The 21163-nt window shown below is 42.5% G+C and overlaps 2 protein-coding genes across 2 annotated transcripts; both read right to left on the bottom strand.

Annotated features, from left to right (window-relative positions):
• Positions 1-18077: 18077 nt before the first annotated feature.
• On the bottom strand, positions 18078-20123 carry LOC104448693 (cytochrome P450 82A3). The gene is made up of 2 exons (XM_010062575.3): positions 19714-20123; positions 18078-18872 (listed from the first exon to the last, which is right to left on the bottom strand). The coding sequence occupies exons 1-2, from the start codon at positions 20083-20085 to the stop codon at positions 18243-18245; spliced, it is 1002 nt and encodes a 333-aa protein (XP_010060877.2). The 5' UTR covers positions 20086-20123; the 3' UTR covers positions 18078-18242.
• A 205-nt stretch (positions 20124-20328) lies between these two features.
• On the bottom strand, positions 20329-20895 carry LOC120294351 (cytochrome P450 82A3-like). The gene has a single exon (XM_039314406.1). The coding sequence runs from the start codon at positions 20893-20895 to the stop codon at positions 20329-20331; it is 567 nt and encodes a 188-aa protein (XP_039170340.1).
• Between the last annotated feature and the right edge of the window lie 268 nt (positions 20896-21163).

The following is a 21163-nucleotide window of genomic DNA, read 5'->3' as shown; positions in this document are numbered from 1 at the left end:
AAGGAGAAAGAAAGCGGGCCGGGCGCGCGCGAGTGGGAGAAGAAAAGGGAGAGGCCGGTTGGGCCGAGACCGGATTTGGCCCAACCCGGCCCCCCTCGAGTTCTGTTTTTTTTTTTTCTTCTTTTCTTTTCCTCCTTTTTTTTTTTGTTGTTTTGTTGTTGTTGTTTTTTTTTTGCGACTAATTCCTAACTTTTAATACTATTAATTTTTAAGTAAAATGGTGAAATTTAGGTGTCAACAAGCTCAAGAAACGACCTAGCATCATCTGCAAAAAGAAACAATACATAATAGCCTCTAATGTAAAACCCTAAAGACTTGTTCAAATTGGGATACAAATTTTGATCAAATGTTTTCGCATATTTTAAGAAAAACTCAAAAACTAATTTTTTTAAAGTTTTTTCGGAATTTCGTAAAAAAAAATTGGAATTTTTAATTAATTAATTTTTAAAAATATTTTTTTAATATTAAAATAATACAATATAAAACGGACCCAGGTCAGATCTCCACATCCGACCCGGGTCAGGAACGTCTGGGTCCACGGCTGGGGGCTGAGCCGGTCCGCGATTCCCTCTCTTTCCCCGCGCCCCCTCGGTCTCACTCGCTCCCTCTAGCTCCCCCTCCGTTCTCTCGAGCTCTCCGGTCTCCCTCTGCGTTGCTGTTCTCCCCCTTTTGTTTTTCGTCCTCCAAGCTTTTCAAGGCCAACGGCAAGTGTGCGTGGCTCCTGCCTTGCTAGCCTATCGACCAGCCTGCTCCTCGACCCGCGGATCGCACCGCAGCTGCTCCCCTAATCTCTCTCTCTCTCTCTCTCTCTCTCTCTCTCTCTCTCTCTCTCTCTCTCTCTCTCTCTCTCTCTCTCTCTCTCTCGTTGCTCTTCTCTCTATTTTGTTCTGCAGGTCTTCGTGCGAGACAGGCAAGAGAGGAAGACTGGGCGCGGGTTGGGCTGAAGGAGAAAGAAAGCGGGCCGGGCGCGCGAGTGGGAGAAGAAAAGGGAGAGGCCGGTTGGGCCGAGACCGGATTTGGCCCAACCCGGCCCCCTCGAGTTTCTCTTTTTTTTTTCTTCTTTTCTTTTCCTCCTTTTTTTTTGTTGTTTTTTGTTGTTTTTTTTTTTGCGACTAATTCCTAACTTTTAATACTATTAATTTTTAAGTAAAATGGTGAAATTTAGGTGTCAACAAGCTCAAGAAACGACCTAGCATCATCTGCAAAAAGAAACAATACATAATAGCCTCTAATGTAAAACCCTAAAGACTTGTTCAAATTGGGATACAAATTTTGATCAAATGTTTTCGCATATTTTAAGAAAAACTCAAAAACTAATTTTTTTGAAGTTTTTTCGGAATTTCGTAAAAAAAAAATTGGAATTTTTAATTAATTAATTTTTAAAAATATTTTTTTAATATTAAAATAATACAATATAAAACGGACCCAGGTTAGATCTCCACATCCGACCCGGGTCAGGAACGTCTGGGTCCACGGCTGGACTGGCTGAGCCCAGTCCCGCGATTCCCTCTCTTTCCCTCGCGCCCCCTCGGTCTCACTCGCTCCCTCTAGCTCCCCCTCCGTTCTCTCGAGCTCTCCGGTCTCCCTCTGCGTTGCTGTTCTCCCCCTTTTGTTTTTCGTCCTCCAAGCTTTTCAAGGCCAACGGCAAGTGTGCCTGGCTCCTGCCTTGCTAGCCTATCGACCAGCCTGCTCCTCGACCCGCGGATCGCGCCGGAGCTGCTCCCCTAATCCTCTCTCTCTCTCTCTCTCTCTCTCTCTCTCTCGCTGCTCTTCTCTCTATTTTGTTCTGCAGGTCTTCGTGCGAGACAGGCAAGAGAGGAAGACCGGCGCGCGGGCTGGGCTGAAGGAGAAAGAAACTGGGCCGGGCCGCGCCCGAGTGGGAGAGGAAAAGGGAGAGGCCGGTTGGGCCGAGACCGGATTTGGCCCAACCCGGCCCCCCTCGAGTTCTCTTTTTTTTTTTTTTTTTTTTCTTCTTTTCTTTTCCTCCTTTTTTTTTGTTGTTTTTTGTTGTTTTTTTTTTTGCGACTAATTCCTAACTTTTAATACTATTAATTTTTAAGTAAAATGGTGAAATTTAGGTGTCAACAAGCTCAAGAAACGACCTAGCATCATCGCAAAAAGAAACAATACATAATAGCCTCTAATGTAAAACCCTAAAGACTTGTTCAAATTGGGATACAAATTTTGATCAAATGTTTTCGCATATTTTAAGAAAAACTCAAAAACTAATTTTTTAAAGTTTTTTCGAATTTCGTAAAAAAAAAATTGGAATTTTTAATTAATTAATTTTTAAAAATATTTTTTAATATTAAAATAATACAATATAAAACGGACCCAGGTCAGATCTCCACATCCGACCCGGGTCAGGAACGTCTGGGTCCACGGCTGGACTGGCTGAGCCCAGTCCCGCGATTCCCTCTCTTTCCCCTGCGCCCCCTCGGTCTCACTCGCTCCCTCTAGCTCCCCCTCCGTTCTCTCGAGCTCTCCGGTCTCCCTCTGCGTTCTTTGTTCTCCCCCTTTTGTTTTTCGTCCTCCAAGCTTTTCAAGGCCAACGGCAAGTGTGCTGGCTCTGCCTTGCTAGCCTATCGACCAGCCTGCTCCTCGACCCGGATCGGCGCGCTCCGGATCCTCTCTCCTCTCTCTCTCTCTCTCTCTCTCTCTCTCTCTCTCTCTCTCTCTCTCTCTCTCTCTCTCTCTCTCTCTCTCGTTGCTCTTCTCTCTATTTTGTTCTGCGGGTCTTCGTGCGAGACAGGCAAGAGAGGAAGGCGGGCGCGGGTTGGGCTGAAGGAGAAAGAAACTGGGGGGCGCGCGAGTGGGAGAAGAAAAGGGAGAGGCCGGTTGGGCCGAGACCGGATTTGGCCCAACCCGGCCCCCCTCGAGTTCTCTTATTTTTTTTTCTTCTTCTTTTCTTTTCCTCCTTTTTTTTTTGTTTTGTTGTTGTTGTTTTTTTTTTGCGACTAATTCCTAACTTTTAATACTATTAATTTTTAAGTAAAATGGTGAAATTTAGGTGTCAACAAGCTCAAGAAACGACCTAGCATCATCTGCAAAAAGAAACAATACATAATAGCCTCTAATGTAAAACCCTAAAGACTTGTTCAAATTGGGATACAAATTTTGATCAAATGTTTTCGCATATTTTAAGAAAAACTCAAAAACTAATTTTTTAAAGTTTTTTTGAATTTCGTAAAAAAAAAAAATTGGAATTTTTAATTAATTAATTTTTAAAAATATTTTTTAATATTAAAATAATACAATATAAAACGGACCAGTAGATCTCCACATCCGACCCGGGTCAGAACGTCTGGGTCCACGGCTGGGTGGGTGAGCCCGGTCCGCGATTCCCTCTCTTTCCCCGCGCCCCCTCGGTCTCACTCGCTCCCTCTAGCTCCCCCTCCGTTCTCTCGAGCTCTCCGGTCTCCCTCTGCGTTGCTGTTCTCCCCCTTTTGTTTTTCGTCCTCCAAGCTTTTCAAGGCCAACGGCAAGTGTGCTGGCTCTCGCCTTGCTAGCCTATCGACCAGCTGCTCCTCGACCCGCGGATCGCGCGCGGAGCTGCTCCCCGATCTCTCTCTCTCTCTCTCTCTCTCTCTCTCTCTCTCTCTCTCTCTCTCTCTCTCTATTTTGTTCTCGTTGCTCAGGTCTCTTCGGGTCTTCGTGCGAGACGGGCAAGAGAGGAAGAGGCGGGGCGCGGGTTGGGCTGAAGGAGAAAGAAAGCTGGGCCGGGCCGCGCGCGAGTGGGAGAAGAAAAAGGGAGAGGCCGGTTGGGCCGAGACCGGATTTGGCCCAATTACCGGCCCCCTCGAGTTCTCTTCTTTTTTTTTTTTTTTCTTCTTTTCTTTTCCTCCTTTTTTTTTGTTTTTTGTTGTTGTTTTTTTTTTTGCGACTAATTCCTAACTTTTAATACTATTAATTTTTAAGTAAAATGGTGAAATTTAGGTGTCAACAAGCTCAAGAAACGACCTAGCATCATCTGCAAAAAGAAACAATACATAATAGCCTCTAATGTAAAACCCTAAAGACTTGTTCAAATTGGGATACAAATTTTGATCAAATGTTTTCGCATATTTTAAGAAAAACTCAAAAACTAATTTTTTAAAGTTTTTTTGAATTTCGTAAAAAAATTGGAATTTTTAATTAATTAATTTTTAAAAATATTTTTTAATATTAAAATAATACAATATAAAACGGACCCGGGTTAGATCTCCACATCCGACCCGGGTCGAGAACGTCTGGGTCCACGGTTTGGGTGGCTGAGCCTGGTCCGCGATTCCCTCTCTTTCCCCGCGCCCCCTCTGGTCTCACTCGCTCCCTCTAGCTCCCCCTCCGTTCTCTCGAGCTCTCCGGTCTCCCTCTGCGTTGCTGTTCTCCCCCTTTTGTTTTTCGTCCTCCAAGCTTTTCAAGGCCAACGGCAAGTGTGCTGGCTCCGCCTTGCTAGCCTATCGACCAGCCTGCTCCTCGACCCGCGGATCGCGCTGCTCCCCACGATCCTCTCTCTCTCTCTCTCTCTCTCTCTCTCTCTCTCTCTCTCTCTCTCTCTCTCTCTCTCTCTCTCTCTCTCTCTCTCTCTCTTTTGTTCTCTCTATTTTGTTCTGCGGGTCTTCGTGCGAGACGAGGCAAGAGAGGAAGGCGGGCGCGGGTTGGGCTGAAGGAGAAAGAAACTGGGCCTGCTGCGCGCGAGTGGGAGAAGAAAAGGGAGAGGCCGGTTGGGCCGAGACCGGATTTGGCCCAACCCGGCCCCCCTCGAGTTCTCTTCTTTTTTTTTTCTTCTTTTCTTTTCCTCCTTTTTTGTTGTTTTGTTGTTGTTTTTTTTTTTTGCGACTAATTCCTAACTTTTAATACTATTAATTTTTAAGTAAAATGGTGAAATTTAGGTGTCAACAAGCTCAAGAAACGACCTAGCATCATCGCAAAAAGAAACAATACATAATAGCCTCTAATGTAAAACCCTAAAGACTTGTTCAAATTGGGATACAAATTTTGATCAAATGTTTTCGCATATTTTAAGAAAAACTCAAAAACTAATTTTTTAAAGTTTTTTTTTTCGAATTTCGTAAAAAAAATTGGAATTTTTAATTAATTAATTTTTAAAAATATTTTTTTAATATTAAAATAATACAATATAAAACGGACCCAGGTAGATCTCCACATCCGACCCGGGTCGGGAACGTCTGGGTCCACGGCTGGGTGGTGAGCCCGGCCCCGCGATTCCCTCTCTTTCCCCGCGCCCCCTCGGTCTCACTCGCTCCCTCTAGCTCCCCCTCCGTTCTCTCGAGCTCTCCGGTCTCCCTCTGCGTTTCTGTTCTCCCCCTTTTGTTTTTCGTCCTCCAAGCTTTTCAAGGCCAACGGCAAGTGTGCCTGGCTCCCGCCTTGCTAGCCTATCGACCAGCTGCTCCTCGACCCGCGGATCGCGCGGAGCTCTCCCTCTCTCTCTCTCTCTCTCTCTCTCTCTCTCTCTCTCTCTCTCTCTCTCTCTCTCTCGCTGCTCTTCTCTCTATTTTGTTCTGCAGGTCTTCGTGCGAGACAGGCAAGAGAGGAAGACTGGGCGCGGGTTGGGCTGAAGGAGAAAGAAACTGGGCCGGGCCGCGCGCGAGTGGGAGAAGAAAAGGGAGAGGCCGGTTGGGCCGAGACCGGATTTGGCCCAACCCGGCCCCCCTCGAGTTCTCTTCTTTTTTTTTTTCTTCTTTTCTTTTCCTCCTTTTTTTGTTGTTTTGTTGTTTTTTTTTTTTGCGACTAATTCCTAACTTTTAATACTATTAATTTTTAAGTAAAATGGTGAAATTTAGGTGTCAACAAGCTCAAGAAACGACCTAGCATCATCTGCAAAAAGAAACAATACATAATAGCCTCTAATGTAAAACCCTAAAGACTTGTTCAAATTGGGATACAAATTTTGATCAAATGTTTTCGCATATTTTAAGAAAAACTCAAAAACTAATTTTTTTAAAGCTTTTTCGGAATTTCGTAAAAAAAAATTGGAATTTTTAATTAATTAATTTTTAAAAATATTTTTTTAATATTAAAATAATACAATATAAAACGGACCGGGTAGATCTCCACATCCGACCCGGGTCGGGAACGTCTGGGTCCACGGCTGGTGGGTGAGCCGGTCCGCGATTCCCTCTCTTTCCCCGCGCCCCCTCGGTCTCACTCGCTCCCTCTAGCTCCCCCTCCGTTCTCTCGAGCTCTCCGGTCTCCCTCTGCGTTCTGTTCTCCCCCTTTTGTTTTTCGTCCTCCAAGCTTTTCAAGGCCAACGGCAAGTGTGCTGGCTCTGCCTTGCTAGCCTATCGACCAGCTCTGCTCCTCGACCCGCGGATCGCGCGGAGCTGCTCCCCGATCCTCTCTCTCTCTCTCTCTCTCTCTCTCTCTCTCTCTCTCTCTCTCTCTCTCTCTCTCTCTCTCTCTCTCTCTCTCGTTGCTCTTCTCTCTATTTTGTTCTGCGAGGTCTTCGTGCGAGAGGCAAGAGAGGAAGAGGAAGGCGCGGGTTGGGCTGAAGGAGAAAGAAACTGGGCCGGGCCGCGCGCGAGTGGGAGAAGAAAAGGGAGAGGCCGGTTGGGCCGAGACCGGATTTGGCCCAACCCGGCCCCCCTCGAGTTCTCTTTTTTTTTTTCTTCTTTTCTTTTCCTCCTTTTTTTGTTGTTTTTTTGTTGTTTTTTTTTTTGCGACTAATTCCTAACTTTTAATACTATTAATTTTTAAGTAAAATGGTGAAATTTAGGTGTCAACAAGCTCAAGAAACGACCTAGCATCATCTGCAAAAAGAAACAATACATAATAGCCTCTAATGTAAAACCCTAAAGACTTGTTCAAATTGGGATACAAATTTTGATCAAATGTTTTCGCATATTTTAAGAAAAACTCAAAAACTAATTTTTTAAAGTTTTTCGGAATTTCGTAAAAAAAATTGGAATTTTTAATTAATTAATTTTTAAAAATATTTTTTTAATATTAAAATAATACAATATAAAACGGACCCGGGTAGATCTCCACATCCGACCCGGGTCAGAACGTCTGGGTCCACGGCTGATTGGACTAGCTGAGCCCGGTCCGCGATTCCCTCTCTTTCCCCGCGCCCCCTCGGTCTCACTCGCTCCCTCTAGCTCCCCCTCCGTTCTCTCGAGCTCTCCGGTCTCCCTCTGCGTTGCTGTTCTCCCCCTTTTGTTTTTCGTCCTCCAAGCTTTTCAAGGCCAACGGCAAGTGTGCTGGCTCTGCCTTGCTAGCCTATCGACCAGCCTGCTCCTCGACCCGCGGATCGCGCGGAGCTGCTCCCTGATCCTCTCTCTCTCTCTCTCTCTCTCTCTCTCTCTCTCTCTCTCTCTCTCTCTCTCTCTCTCTCTCTCTCTCTCTCTGCTCTTCTCTCTATTTTGTTCTATTTTGTTCTGCGGGTCTTCGTGCGAGACAGGCAAGAGAGGAAGGCGGGCGCGGGGTTGGGCTGAAGGAGAAAGAAAGCTGGGCCGGGGCGCGCGAGTGGGAGAAGAAAAGGGAGAGGCCGGTTGGGCCGAGACCGGATTTGGCCCAACCCGGCCCCCCTCGAGTTCTCTTCTTTTTTTTTTCTTCTTTTCTTTTCCTCCTTTTTTTTTGTTGTTGTTGTTTTTGTTTTTTTTTTTGCGACTAATTCCTAACTTTTAATACTATTAATTTTTAAGTAAAATGGTGAAATTTAGGTGTCAACAAGCTCAAGAAACGACCTAGCATCATCTCGCAAAAAGAAACAATACATAATAGCCTCTAATGTAAAACCCTAAAGACTTGTTCAAATTGGGATACAAATTTTGATCAAATGTTTTCGCATATTTTAAGAAAAACTCAAAAACTAATTTTTTAAAGTTTTTTTGAATTTCGTAAAAAAAAAATTGGAATTTTTAATTAATTAATTTTTAAAAATATTTTTTTAATATTAAAATAATACAATAAAAAACGGACACAGGTCAGATCTCCACATCCGACCAAGGTCAGGAACGTCTGGGTCCACGGCTGGACTGGCTGAGCCAGTCCCGCGATTACCTCTCTTTCCCCTGCGCCCCCTCGGTCTCTCTCGCTCCCTCTAGCTCCCCCTCCGTTCTCTCGAGCTCTCCGGTCTCCCTCTGCGTTCTTTGTTCTCCCCCTTTTGTTTTTCGTCCTCCAACCTTTTCAAGGCCAACGGCAAGTGTGCCTGGCTCCTGCCTTGCTAGCCTATCGACCAGCCTGCTCCTCGACCCGCGGATCGCGCCGGAGCTGCTCCCCTGATCCCTCTCTCTCTCTCTCTCTCTCTCTCTCTCTCTCTCTCTCTCTCTCTCTCTCTCTCTCTCTCTCTCTCTCTCTCTCTCGCTGCTCTTCTCTCTATTTTGTTCTGCAGGTCTTCGTGCGAGACAGGCAAGAGAGGAAGGGGGCGCGGGTTGGGCTGAAGGAGAAAGAAACGGGCCGGGCGCGCGCGAGTGGGAGAAGAAAAGGGAGAGGCCGGTTGGGCCGAGACCGGATTTGGCCCAACCCGGCCCCCCTCGAGTTCTCTTCTTTTTTTTTCTTCTTTTCTTTTCCTCCTTTTTTTTTTGTTTTGTTGTTGTTGTTTTTTTTTTTGCGACTAATTCCTAACTTTTAATACTATTAATTTTTAAGTAAAATGGTGAAATTTAGGTGTCAACAAGCTCAAGAAACGACCTAGCATCATCTGCAAAAAGAAACAATACATAATAGCCTCTAATGTAAAACCCTAAAGACTTGTTCAAATTGGGATACAAATTTTGATCAAATGTTTTCGCATATTTTAAGAAAAACTCAAAAACTAATTTTTTTAAAGTTTTTTCGAATTTCGTAAAAAAAAAAAATTGGAATTTTTAATTAATTAATTTTTAAAAATATTTTTTAATATTAAAATAATACAATATAAAACGGACCCAGGTTAGATCTCCACATCCGACCCGGGTCAGGAACGTCTGGGTCCACGGCTGGCCTGGCTGAGCCCAGTCCGCGATTCCCTCTCTTTCCCCGCGCCCCCTCGGTCTCACTCGCTCCCTCTAGCTCCCCCTCCGTTCTCTCGAGCTCTCCGGTCTCCCTCTGCGTTCTGCTGTTCTCCCCCTTTTGTTTTTCGTCCTCCAAGCTTTTCAAGGCCAACGGCAAGTGTGCTGGCTCGCCTTGCTAGCCTATCGACCAGCCTGCTCCTCGACCCGCGGATCGCGCGGAGCTGCTCCCGATCCTCTCTCTCTCTCTCTCTCTCTCTCTCTCTCTCTCTCTCTCTCTCTCTCTCTCTCTCTCTCTCTCTCGTTGCTCTTCTCTCTATTTTGTTCTGCGGGTCTTCGTGCGAGACAGGCAAGAGAGGAAGATGGGCGCGGGTTGGGCTGAAGGAGAAAGAAACTGGGCCGGGGGCGCGCGAGTGGGAGAAGAAAAGGGAGAGGCCGGTTGGGCCGAGACCGGATTTGGCCCAACCCGGCCCCCTCGAGTTCTCTTTTTTTTTTTCTTTTTTCTTTTCCTCCTTTTTTTTTTTTGTTGTTGTTGTTGTTTTTTTTTTTTTGCGACTAATTCCTAACTTTTAATACTATTAATTTTTAAGTAAAATGGTGAAATTTAGGTGTCAACAAGCTCAAGAAACGACCTAGCATCATCTCGCAAAAAGAAACAATACATAATAGCCTCTAATGTAAAACCCTAAAGACTTGTTCAAATTGGGATACAAATTTTGATCAAATGTTTTCGCATATTTTAAGAAAAACTCAAAAACTAATTTTTTAAAGTTTTTTGAATTTCGTAAAAAAAATTGGAATTTTTAATTAATTAATTTTTAAAAATATTTTTTAATATTAAAATAATACAATATAAAACGGACCCAGGTAGATCTCCACATCCGACCCGGTCGAGAACGTCTGGGTCCACGGCTGGGCCGGGTGAGCCCAGTCCTGCGATTCCCTCTCTTTCCCCCGCGCCCCCTCGGTCTCACTCGCTCGCTCTAGCTCCCCCTCCGTCCTCTCGAGCTCTCCGGTCTCCCTCTGCGTTGCTGTTCTCCCCCTTTTGTTTTTCGTCCTCCAAGCTTTTCAAGGCCAACGGCAAGTGTGCGTGGCTCCTGCCTTGCTAGCCTATCGACCAGCCTGCTCCTCGACCCGCGGATCGCGCCCGATCCTCTCTCCTCTCTCTCTCCTCTCTCTCTCTCTCTCTCTCTCTCTCTCTCTCTCTCTCTCTCTCTCTCTCTCTCTCTCTCTCTCTCGCTGCTCTTCTCTCTATTTTGTTCTGCGGTCTTCGTGCGAGACAGGCAAGAGAGGAAGACGGGCGCGGGTTGGGCTGAAGGAGAAAGAAAGCTGGGCCGGGCGCGCGCGAGTGGGAGAAGAAAAGGGAGAGGCCGGTTGGGCCGAGACCGGATTTGGCCCAACCCGGCCCCCTCGAGTTCTCTTTTTTTTTTTTTTTCTTCTTTTCTTTTCCTCCTTTTTTTTGTTGTTTTTTGTTGTTTTTTTTTTTTGCGACTAATTCCTAACTTTTAATACTATTAATTTTTAAGTAAAATGGTGAAATTTAGGTGTCAACAAGCTCAAGAAACGACCTAGCATCATCTGCAAAAAGAAACAATACATAATAGCCTCTAATGTAAAACCCTAAAGACTTGTTCAAATTGGGATACAAATTTTGATCAAATGTTTTCGCATATTTTAAGAAAAACTCAAAACTAATTTTTTAAAGCTTTTTTGAATTTCGTAAAAAAAAATTGGAATTTTTAATTAATTAATTTTTAAAAATATTTTTTAATATTAAAATAATACAATATAAAACGGACCCAGGTCAGATCTCCACATCCGACCCGGGTCAGGAACGTCTGGGTCCACGGCTGGACTGGCTGAGCCCAGTCCCGCGATTCCCTCTCTTTCCCCCGCGCCCCCTCGGTCTCACTCGCTCCCTCTAGCTCCCCCTCCGTTCTCTCGAGCTCTCCGGTCTCCCTCTGCGTTGCTGTTCTCCCCCTTTTGTTTTTCGTCCTCCAAGCTTTTCAAGGCCAACGGCAAGTGTGCCTGGCTCCTGCCTTGCTAGCCTATCGACCAGCCTGCTCCTCGACCCGCGGATCGCGCCGGAGCTGCTCCCCTGATCCTCTCTCTCTCTCTCTCTCTCTCTCTCTCTCTCTCTCTCTCTCTCTCTCTCTCTCTCTCTCTCTCTCTCTCTCTTTGTTCTATTTTGTTCGCAGGTCTTCGTGCGAGACAGGGCAAGAGAGGAAGGCTGGGCGCGGGTTGGGCTGAAGGAGAAAGAAAGCTGGGGCCGGGCGCGCGCGAGTGGGAGAAGAAAAGGGAGAGGCCGGTTGGGCCGAGACCGGATTTGGCCCAACCCGGCCCCCCTCGAGTTCTCTTCTTTTTTTTTCTTCTTTTCTTTTCCTCCTTTTTTGTTGTTTTGTTGTTGTTTTTTTTTTGCGACTAATTCCTAACTTTTAATACTATTAATTTTTAAGTAAAATGGTGAAATTTAGGTGTCAACAAGCTCAAGAAACGACCTAGCATCATCTGCAAAAAGAAACAATACATAATAGCCTCTAATGTAAAACCCTAAAGACTTGTTCAAATTGGGATACAAATTTTGATCAAATGTTTTCGCATATTTTAAGAAAAACTCAAAAACTAATTTTTTTAAAGCTTTTTCGGAATTTCGTAAAAAAAAAATTGGAATTTTTAATTAATTAATTTTTAAAAATATTTTTTAATATTAAAATAATACAATATAAAACGGACCCAGGTTAGATCTCCACATCCGACCCGGGTCAGGAACGTCTGGGTCCACGGCTGGACTGGCTGAGCCGGTCCGCGATTCCCTCTCTTTCCCCGCGCCCCCTCGGTCTCACTCGCTCCCTCTAGCTCCCCCTCCGTTCTCTCGAGCTCTCTCCGGTCTCCCCTCGTTCGTTGCTGTTCTCCCCCTTTTGTTTTTCGTCCTCCAAGCTTTTCAAGGCCAACGGCAAGTGTGCCTGGCTCCTGCCTTGCTAGCCTATCGACCAGCCTGCTCCTCGACCCGCGGATCGCGCCGGAGCTGCTCCCCTGATCCTCTCTCTCTCTCTCTCTCTCTCTCTCTCTCTCTCTCTCTCTCTCTCTCTCTCTCTCTCTCTCTCTCTCTCTCTGCTCTTCTCTCTATTTTGTTCTGCAGGTCTTCGTGCGAGACAGGCAAGAGAGGAAGACTGGGCGCGGGTTGGGCTGAAGGAGAAAGAAACTGGGCCGGGCCGCGCGCGAGTGGGAGAAGAAAAGGGAGAGGCCGGTTGGGCAAAGACCGGATTTGGCCCAACCCGGCCCCCTCGAGTTTCTCTTTTTTTTTTTTTCTTCTTTTCTTTTCCTCCTTTTTTGTTGTTTTTTGTTGTTGTTTTTTTTTTTTTGCGACTAATTCCTAACTTTTAATACTATTAATTTTTAAGTAAAATGGTGAAATTTAGGTGTCAACAAGCTCAAGAAACGACCTAGCATCATCTGCAAAAAGAAACAATACATAATAGCCTCTAATGTAAAACCCTAAAGACTTGTTCAAATTGGGATACAAATTTTGATCAAATGTTTTCGCATATTTTAAGAAAAACTCAAAAACTAATTTTTTTAAAGTTTTTTCGGAATTTCGTAAAAAAAAATTGGAATTTTTAATTAATTAATTTTTAAAAATATTTTTTAATATTAAAATAATACAATATAAAACGGACCCAGGTTAGATCTCCACATCCGACCCGTGTCAGGAACGTCTGGGTCCACGGCTGGACTGGCTGAGCCCAGTCCCGCGATTCCCTCTCTTTCCCCTGCGCCCCCTCGGTCTCACTCGCTCCCTCTAGCTCCCCCTCCGTTCTCTCGAGCTCTCCGGTCTCCCTCTGCGTTGCTGTTCTCCCCCTTTTGTTTTTCGTCCTCCAAGCTTTTCAAGGCCAACGGCAAGTGTGCCTGGCTCCTGCCTTGCTAGCCTATCGACCAGCCTGCTCCTCGACCCGCGGATCGCGCCGGAGCTGCTCCCCTGATCCTCTCTCTCTCTCTCTCTCTCTCTCTCTCTCTCTCTCTCTCTCTCTCTCTCTCTCTCTCTCTCTCTCTCTCTATTTTGCTCTTCTCTCTATTTTGCGGGTCTTCGTGCGAGACAGGCAAGAGAGGAAGAGGCGCGGGTTGGGCTGAAGGAGAAAGAAAGCTGGGCCGGGCGCGCGCGAGTGGGAGAAGAAAAGGGAGAGGCCGGTTGGGCCGAGACCGGATTTGGCCCAACCCGGCCCCCTCGAGTTCTCTTTTTTTTTTTTTTTTTCTTCTTTTCTTTTCCTCCTTTTTTTTTTTTTTGTTGTTGTTTTTTTTTTTTGCGACTAATTCCTAACTTTTAATACTATTAATTTTTAAGTAAAATGGTGAAATTTAGGTGTCAACAAGCTCAAGAAACGACCTAGCATCATCTGCAAAAAGAAACAATACATAATAGCCTCTAATGTAAAACCCTAAAGACTTGTTCAAATTGGGATACAAATTTTGATCAAATGTTTTCGCATATTTTAAGAAAAACTCAAAAACTAATTTTTTAAAGTTTTTGAATTTCGTAAAAAAATTGGAATTTTTAATTAATTAATTTTTAAAAATATTTTTTAATATTAAAATAATACAATATAAAACGGACCCAGGTTAGATCTCCACATCCGACCGGGTCAGAACGTCTGGGTCCACGGCTGGGGGCTGAGCTGAGCCCAGTCCCCGCGATTCCCCCTCTCTTTCCCCTGCGCCCCCTCGGTCTCACTCGCTCCCTCTAGCTCCCCCTCCGTTCTCTCGAGCTCTACGGTCTCCCTCTGCGTTGCTGTTCTCCCCCTTTTGTTTTTCGTCCTCCAACCTTTTCAAGGCCAACGGCAAGTGTGCCTGGCTCCTGCCTTACTAGCCTGCTCCTCGACCCGCGGATCGCGCCGGAGCTGCTCCCCGATCCCCCTCTCTCTCTCTCTCTCTCTCTCTCTCTCTCTCTCTCTCTCTCTCTCTCTCTCTCTCTCTCTCTCTCGTTGCTCTTCTCTCTATTTTGTTTGCGAGGTCTTCGTGCGAGACAGGCAAGAGAGGAGGGCTGGGCGCGGGTTGGGCTGAAGGAGAAAGAAACTGGGCCGGGCCGCGCGCGAGTGGGAGAAGAAAAGGGAGAGGCCGGTTGGGCCGAGACCGGATTTGGCCCAACCCGGCCCCCCTCGAGTTCTCTTCTTTTTTTTTTCTTCTTTTCTTTTCCTCCTTTTTTTGTTGTTTTGTTGTTGTTTTTTTTTTTTGCGACTAATTCCTAACTTTTAATACTATTAATTTTTAAGTAAAATGGTGAAATTTAGGTGTCAACAAGCTCAAGAAACGACCTAGCATCATCTGCAAAAAGAAACAATACATAATAGCCTCTAATGTAAAACCCTAAAGACTTGTTCAAATTGGGATACAAATTTTGATCAAATGTTTTCGCATATTTTAAGAAAAACTCAAAAACTAATTTTTTAAAGTTTTTTGAATTTCGTAAAAAAAAAATTGGAATTTTTAATTAATTAATTTTTAAAAATATTTTTTAATATTAAAATAATACAATATAAAACGGACCCAGGTCAGATCTCCACATCCGACCCGGGTCGGGAAATCGACTCATCTCCCTGCCCTTCACCAACAATAATATATTAGTATCCCTACCTACATTATAAAAACTGAACGGATCGACTCCATCAAGTTTGATACTATAAGTATTATTTGAGTGTGACTCTATCTCCCTATTCTTCACCGAAAATCATTTATTAGTATCCCTACCTACATTGTAAAAACTAAACAGATCGACCCCATCAAGTTTGATAATATACGTATTATTTGAGTGTGTACAATAATGTCTTTTAATTTATCTTTTTTGTGTTTGCAGACACTTCACCAAAAATTATTAATTGCTTACTTGCATTGTAAAAATTGAACTAATTGGCCCAATCAAGTTTGATAACATATGTATTTTTTTGAATGCGTGCAGTAATGTCTTTTAATTTAAGGATAAATATACTAGGAATCTTCAAACTGGTCATGAAAATACAATGGGTTAATACCTTAAAAAACCTCAAACTGGTATACCTGTGACAAATTTACCCCCAACTATTTTTTTGACCACCAAAAATCCCAAACTGGTACATATGTGACAGATTTATCATCCGTTAGCTTTTGTTCGATTTTTCCGTTAATTTTACTGACGTGGTTGCTGACGTGGCAAGCCATGTGGAAATTCATAAGTTTAATACCATTAAAAACCCCAAACTGGTATATTTATGACAAATTTACCCAAAACTGGTATATTTATGACCAATTTACCCCAAGCTGATATATTTACAATAAATTTACTCTAAATTAATTTTTTCGATCATAAAAAACCTAAATTGGTACACGTGCGGCACATTTACCATCTTTCAATTTTCCCAAATTTGACTGAGTTGTGATGTCCAATCAATTTTATTTTCCAGATTACTCTAACATTGCCTTCATATCATTAATACTTGATTTTTTTTATTGGAATCATTATTAGAAAACTATTCAAAGGCTACCAAATGTGCACTTCATTCTTGTGCCGGGAAGATGCCCATTAACTAAAAGATGAATAGATTGTTTGCGCACATATACAAAAGAATCACACTCAAAGCACACCTGAAATTAGCGACAAACATAAGTGATTTTGGTTCCGGCATTTTAACGAGCATGTGATGTACGAGTCACTCATACCATTCACATGCAAGTTCCATATTAAAATTTTGACACTTATGATTCAAGGTAGGAAAGACTACGTAACGCTAATAAGGACCAGCAAAGTAAGAGTGATATGTAAGCATACAAACAGATTGCGGATAAGTAGTAAACCATGTGGGGCTGAGACATATAAACATAAAGCCAAGTTTATCACAAACCAAAAACGAGTGAAGCAATCACAATATGTGCACTTCTTTTGTATATGTGCGCAAGCGATCTGTCCATCTTTTAGTTAATGGGCATCCTCTTGGCACAAGAATGAAGTGCACATTTGGTAGTCTTTGAATATTCTCTAATAATGATTCCAATAAAAAAGAAAAAAATTAAGTATTAATGATATGGAGGCAATGTTAGAGTAATCCGGAAAATAAAATTGATTGTACATCACAACTCAGTCAAATTTGGGAAAATTGAAAGATGGTAAATGTGCCGCACGTGTACCAATTTAGGTTTTTATGATCGGAAAAATTAATTAGAGTAAATTTGTCGTAAATATAACAGCTTGGGGTAAATTTGTCATAAATATATCAGTTTGGGGTAAATTTGTCATAAATATACCAGTTTTGGGTTTTTAATGGTATTAAACTTATGAATTTTCACATGGCTTGCCACGTCAGCAACCACGTCAGCAAAATTAACGAAAAAATCGAACGGAAGCTAACGGAGGGTAGATCTGCCATATATGTACCAGTTTGGGGTTTTGGTGGTAAAAAAATAGTTTGGGGTAAATTTGTCACAAGTGTACTAGTTTGGGGTTTTTTAAGGTATTAACCCAAATACAATTGAATCTTAGAACTTATAAAAGTGCAATCATATTATAAAACTTATAAGAAAAGTGCAATCAAGTCTTAAATCATGTCATGAAAGTGTAATTAAGTTTTACAACTTTCAAGACGTGCAATCGAGTGCGTCTGCTATCCCTTTTTTATAATACCCATTTTTTTTTTAATTGTTTGGTGTTGCTAATTATCATGGATATTGTAGAGTCTAGTCCATAACTCATCTATTTCAATTGCAATATTAGAAAACTTCCACACTTATATATTAGCTCACACACTCACATTTTCTTCTATGAAAATAAGGCACTTCATGGTTTGTTCGTGAAACAAACCATCAACACTTGGTAAGCTATTTCATGCTATATGATGACTTTTCCTAACACAGGTTTTCGATAATAATTTGTCTACTGTTACTGGAACCCGAAAGCCATTATTTTAGGATGTGTTTGATAGTCTGCATAACACGGTGAAGGCAAGATAAATTACTTCATCTAGCACTTGGAGGTGCACTTTAGAGGGGGTAGTCTATATAAGATTGGATGATTTGTCTAGAAAATAGGAGTAGGACAATTGTATAATACTCCAATGTTTGTATGGTAGTGACGGTGCCATTAGCACCAGTGGCGGCCACAATTGCAATTGTTGCCTCTCTCCCTTGTGAATTGGCTGACCACTGCATCTTGGCCATATGTCATTTTAATTTATTTATTTTTATGTCAATCCCATCGTAAGTCCACATAACACACATTAATTCGGATATGTAAATCCACATAACACACATTAATTTGGACACATCACTCCTAATATTAGCCAATATCATGTTATACGGTCCAACAGATCCTAAAATTTATTATATGGAGAGCAATTCAATTCTAAACCTTTTGAATTAGAAAAGAAGAAATAATACCCACAAGCTATTATAATTTGTTTTGCAAGACAGAACATTAAAACAAGGAAATTGCTTCATATTATCCTAATGTGCTCTCCAAAGTACGACTTTTTTAAGGCGCTAAACTGAAATCCCACCTCAGACAACATACCTTGAGGTCGCCTTGACGTGCTCACGGAATCATTGCGAATGCACGAACCAAAATTAATTAAATATTTGTGTCTTTTGGATAACCAAGTTAGAGGAGAAGACTCATCATTTTAAAAATGAGCAATTAGTCCAAACCAAAATTAATTAATATTTGTGTCTTTTAGATAACCAAGGAAGAGGAGAAGACTCATCATTTTAAAAATGAGCGATTAGTCTTCTCCTATTGTTACTACTCAACCTAAGCGCTGATAATGAACACGTTCCGCTTATCCAACATGATTTTATGGTAAGTCCACGACATCTAAATAGACGTTCCTAGGGTATAGCGATCAATAAAATATCTTTATTTTACGTTTACCCAAAATTCACATTCGAGAGAAATTTGCAACTCCGCAAATGAAGACATTATACTTATTGGATTTCGCCTCTCTTTCCCCTCACCTCAATTTGAATCCGGGCTCCGTCAATGAACATATTAAGTATGGAGGAGTATTTTAAGCTGACACGAAATAAGACAACCACTACAAATGATATACCGGACATCTCAAAGCAAATGCCATATATCCAAGTCTACATCTTGATCAGCGCGCTGGACATCATTATAAGTTTCTCTTGCCATAGTGAAGCGCCAACCTATTCCCTATTTATTACGAGAGACATGCTGAATTGAAATCGTCGGTTGTCTGAATATACAACTAATAATTGACTAGATAAAAGCTAGACATGGAGAGCCTATTTATTTAGTAATAACTTGCTCATTGACTTGTTTCTCATTCTTCTAGTGCTTCATGTCAATTTGTAGACCTCGTCAGGCAATCTTGGTGCGAGCAATACTTCGAGCGGCGTCAGCTTGTCAACTGTTATTCCGAAACCCTCCGACATATCCACAGGCGAGCTATCGGGAGTTGATATCTCAAATGCATGCAGGAACCTAGAGAGCATTGAATGCACCGATTGAAGGCCAAAGGACATTCCAGGACAGATTCTTCTACCACTTCCGAATGGCATGTAGCCAAATTTAGGGTTCTTTACATCAATATCCTTATGACTACTCAAGAACCTCTCAGGCCTAAACTTCATTGGTTCAGGCCATGCTTTTGGATCGGTTTGAATTTTCCATAAGTTGAAGATCAACCTCGTGCCTTTGGGCACATAGTACCCGGTGATGATGCAATCTTCAGTTGATAAATGTGGCACGGAGAGCGGGACTGCGGGATGTAATCGAAGTGTCTCCTTCACTACAGCGTGTAGGTAAGTTAGATTCGTAACGTCTGACTCTTTCACATGCCTTTGTTTACCGATTTGAGCATCTAGTTCTTCTCGAGTTTTTCTTAGAACATGAAGGTTGTTTAGCAACAAAGAGACTGTCCATGTTAGGGTGGTTATTGTAGTGTCAGTACCACCCGCTATAATCGCCTTCAAAGAAGAAATACATGTTATTTGTAGGAGCCATATATGAAGACTAAATAGAGTAAATCAAAAACTGTCAAAACAAAACTCCATATTACCTCGTTTGTCGTCAACTCTATGGTACGGTAGAAACAAATGATAAACATGGATGAATCAATCCGAACAAGCACAAGGGCACAACACTCTCAAAGGCGCATATTCAAAGAAAATTCTCTCATATTATGTCACTACTCAGAAGAACAAGCTACATTATAAGGAAACAAAATGCATATTTATACCTAAAAAGAACATATGCTAATTACAATATTAAAATGGGAAAAAGATAAACTCAAAATTAATTTTATCCTACTAAATCTTAAATATCTAACTGATAACCACTGAAAATTGAAACAAATCACTTAATGTGCTAACATAATTTCTAAAGTGAACTAAGACAAGGAAACAAATAAAAAAAATTAATCTTTGAAAAAAATACACTTGCGTCACTCTGCTAGTCTTAAATCAGATTTCCTTTGGCCTATAACTTGTTCAGTTTAGAAGAGAACCGGATATTCTTTTATAGAATAGAAGTCCTAAAACATTGTTCAAGTAAGACAACAACATATATAAAATGTAGATCATTACAAAACTAGGGCGATGTGTGTTCAAAATCACATTACAATCTTGATCACTGTGGTAACACAAACAAGGTGCAATAGAAGTTTGATATCCATTTATGTATCAATCTCGATAATTTATTCAGTAGGATGCAAGAGTAGGTTAAGAGTGAGGCTTTGTCCTGATGCGCACACACTACGCATTTGAAATAGAAAGCAGTAAATTCCAAGAGAGTGAAAACAAGTCATACCAGGCATGTAGCTTTGATAACTGTATCAGCATCGAAGCCTCCGATTTCCATGCCGTTAAGGGTCGAAAGCATGACATCTATGAAATCTTGATCACCCCTATTGTCACTCAAATTTTTGCTATTCCCTTTATGCTCCTCTAACCAACCACTTAGGATTGTGTCCAATTCTTTGGCGGTCCTCTTCATGGACTTCTCATGGCCACCCAAGTCCAACCATCTCAAGAAAGGAAGAGCATCCGCCACCGGAAACAACCCTAAGAATTGCAGGAATTCCCTCAAGGCATGATGACAACGCCAATTCTCTTCCTCATCCACCGTGGCAATGTTGCGGTTGTCGCCCTTGCCGGCTACGACTTTGAGGACAATGTTCATAGACAGCCTTGCAAACCATTGCTTCAAGTCAACACGAATATGGCCTGTCGTAGAGACGGGCATAGTGTTAGACCTTTTAAATCGTGTTATGGCTGTGGTAGCACATAATCACTTTACTGAAAAGGCTCGGCTTGGCTTGTTTCTCTACACCAGTAGTTAAATGATACCCCCTCCAAGTTGAGCCAATAACTTTGAAGTCATGGATTACACCACCATATGAAAGACAAATAAAGCGATTCAAACTTATGCCATACACGTGAAAGTACCTGAATCATTCTTGTTCTCAGTCCAAAGCTTGTGCAACTCTTTGATGGCGCTATCTGTTGCCGCAGCCACTACAGGGTTGAGCAACGACTCAATCCTCCGAATGGAGAGCAGCTCCATGGTGGCAATTTTCCTCACCTCGCGCCAATACGGACCATAAGGAGCAAACGCAAAAAAGGCATGGTTGTAGCCCATAACTTCAGAGGCTAATAGCTGTGGGCGAGACGCGAGGGCAAGGTCGTGCTTGGTGAAACATTCTTTGGCTATCTCGGAGCTGCTAACCACTACGGCGGGGGACAAACCGAGCCTGATGGTGAAGATCGGTCCGTACTCATCAGCCATGGATGCAAGGGTCTTGTGGGGAAGATGGGATTTTGCCAGTACGGGCATATGCCCTATGACTGGCCATGCACCTGCAACTTCTGGTGGTGTGTTAAGCTTGCGAGATGAGCTTGATTTGAGCCAGACATGGGTTGATAGGATAAGGATGGCAAGGATCATTCCATACAAGATGGTGAAGTTCGGGTCTTGAAGCAGAGACTCCATTTGCAATAGGTTCAGCATTGAGCTGTGGATCCGTGTATGTTTTCAAGGACGAGGATGACTTATTATACGCCTTTCCCTCATAGGATCATCGAATATATATCATGACAAAGCCTATATGATTTGCCACTACAAATATCTTATTTTTCAAAAATAAAAATATAAGTTAGAGAGAAAAAAAAATTAAAATTTGACGGGTGAATGCACTTGATCAATGCAGCCAAAGTTCGAGTAGGCGACGAAAATGTAATAATTCACCTCCTAATAAAAT

The sequence above is a fragment of the Eucalyptus grandis genome, chromosome 6, assembly GCF_016545825.1.
Source record: "Eucalyptus grandis isolate ANBG69807.140 chromosome 6, ASM1654582v1, whole genome shotgun sequence".
NCBI lineage: Eukaryota > Viridiplantae > Streptophyta > Magnoliopsida > Myrtales > Myrtaceae > Eucalyptus > Eucalyptus grandis.
The sequence above is the reverse complement of the archived record's forward strand: the minus strand, read 5'-3'. Positions and strand labels throughout refer to the sequence as shown.

Bases quoted from the DNA above. Each gene is read 5' to 3' on its own strand.
- LOC104448693 (XM_010062575.3), bottom strand. From the start codon at position 20,085: ATGAACATTGTCCTCAAAGTCGTAGCCGGCAAGGGCGACAACCGCAAC. The intron at 18,873-19,713 runs GTATGACTTGTT...TCTTCTTTGAAG, and splicing joins TTATCAAAGCTACATGCCTG to GCGATTATAGCGGGTGGTAC.
- LOC120294351 (XM_039314406.1), bottom strand. From the start codon at position 20,895: ATGGAGTCTCTGCTTCAAGACCCGAACTTCACCATCTTGTATGGAATG.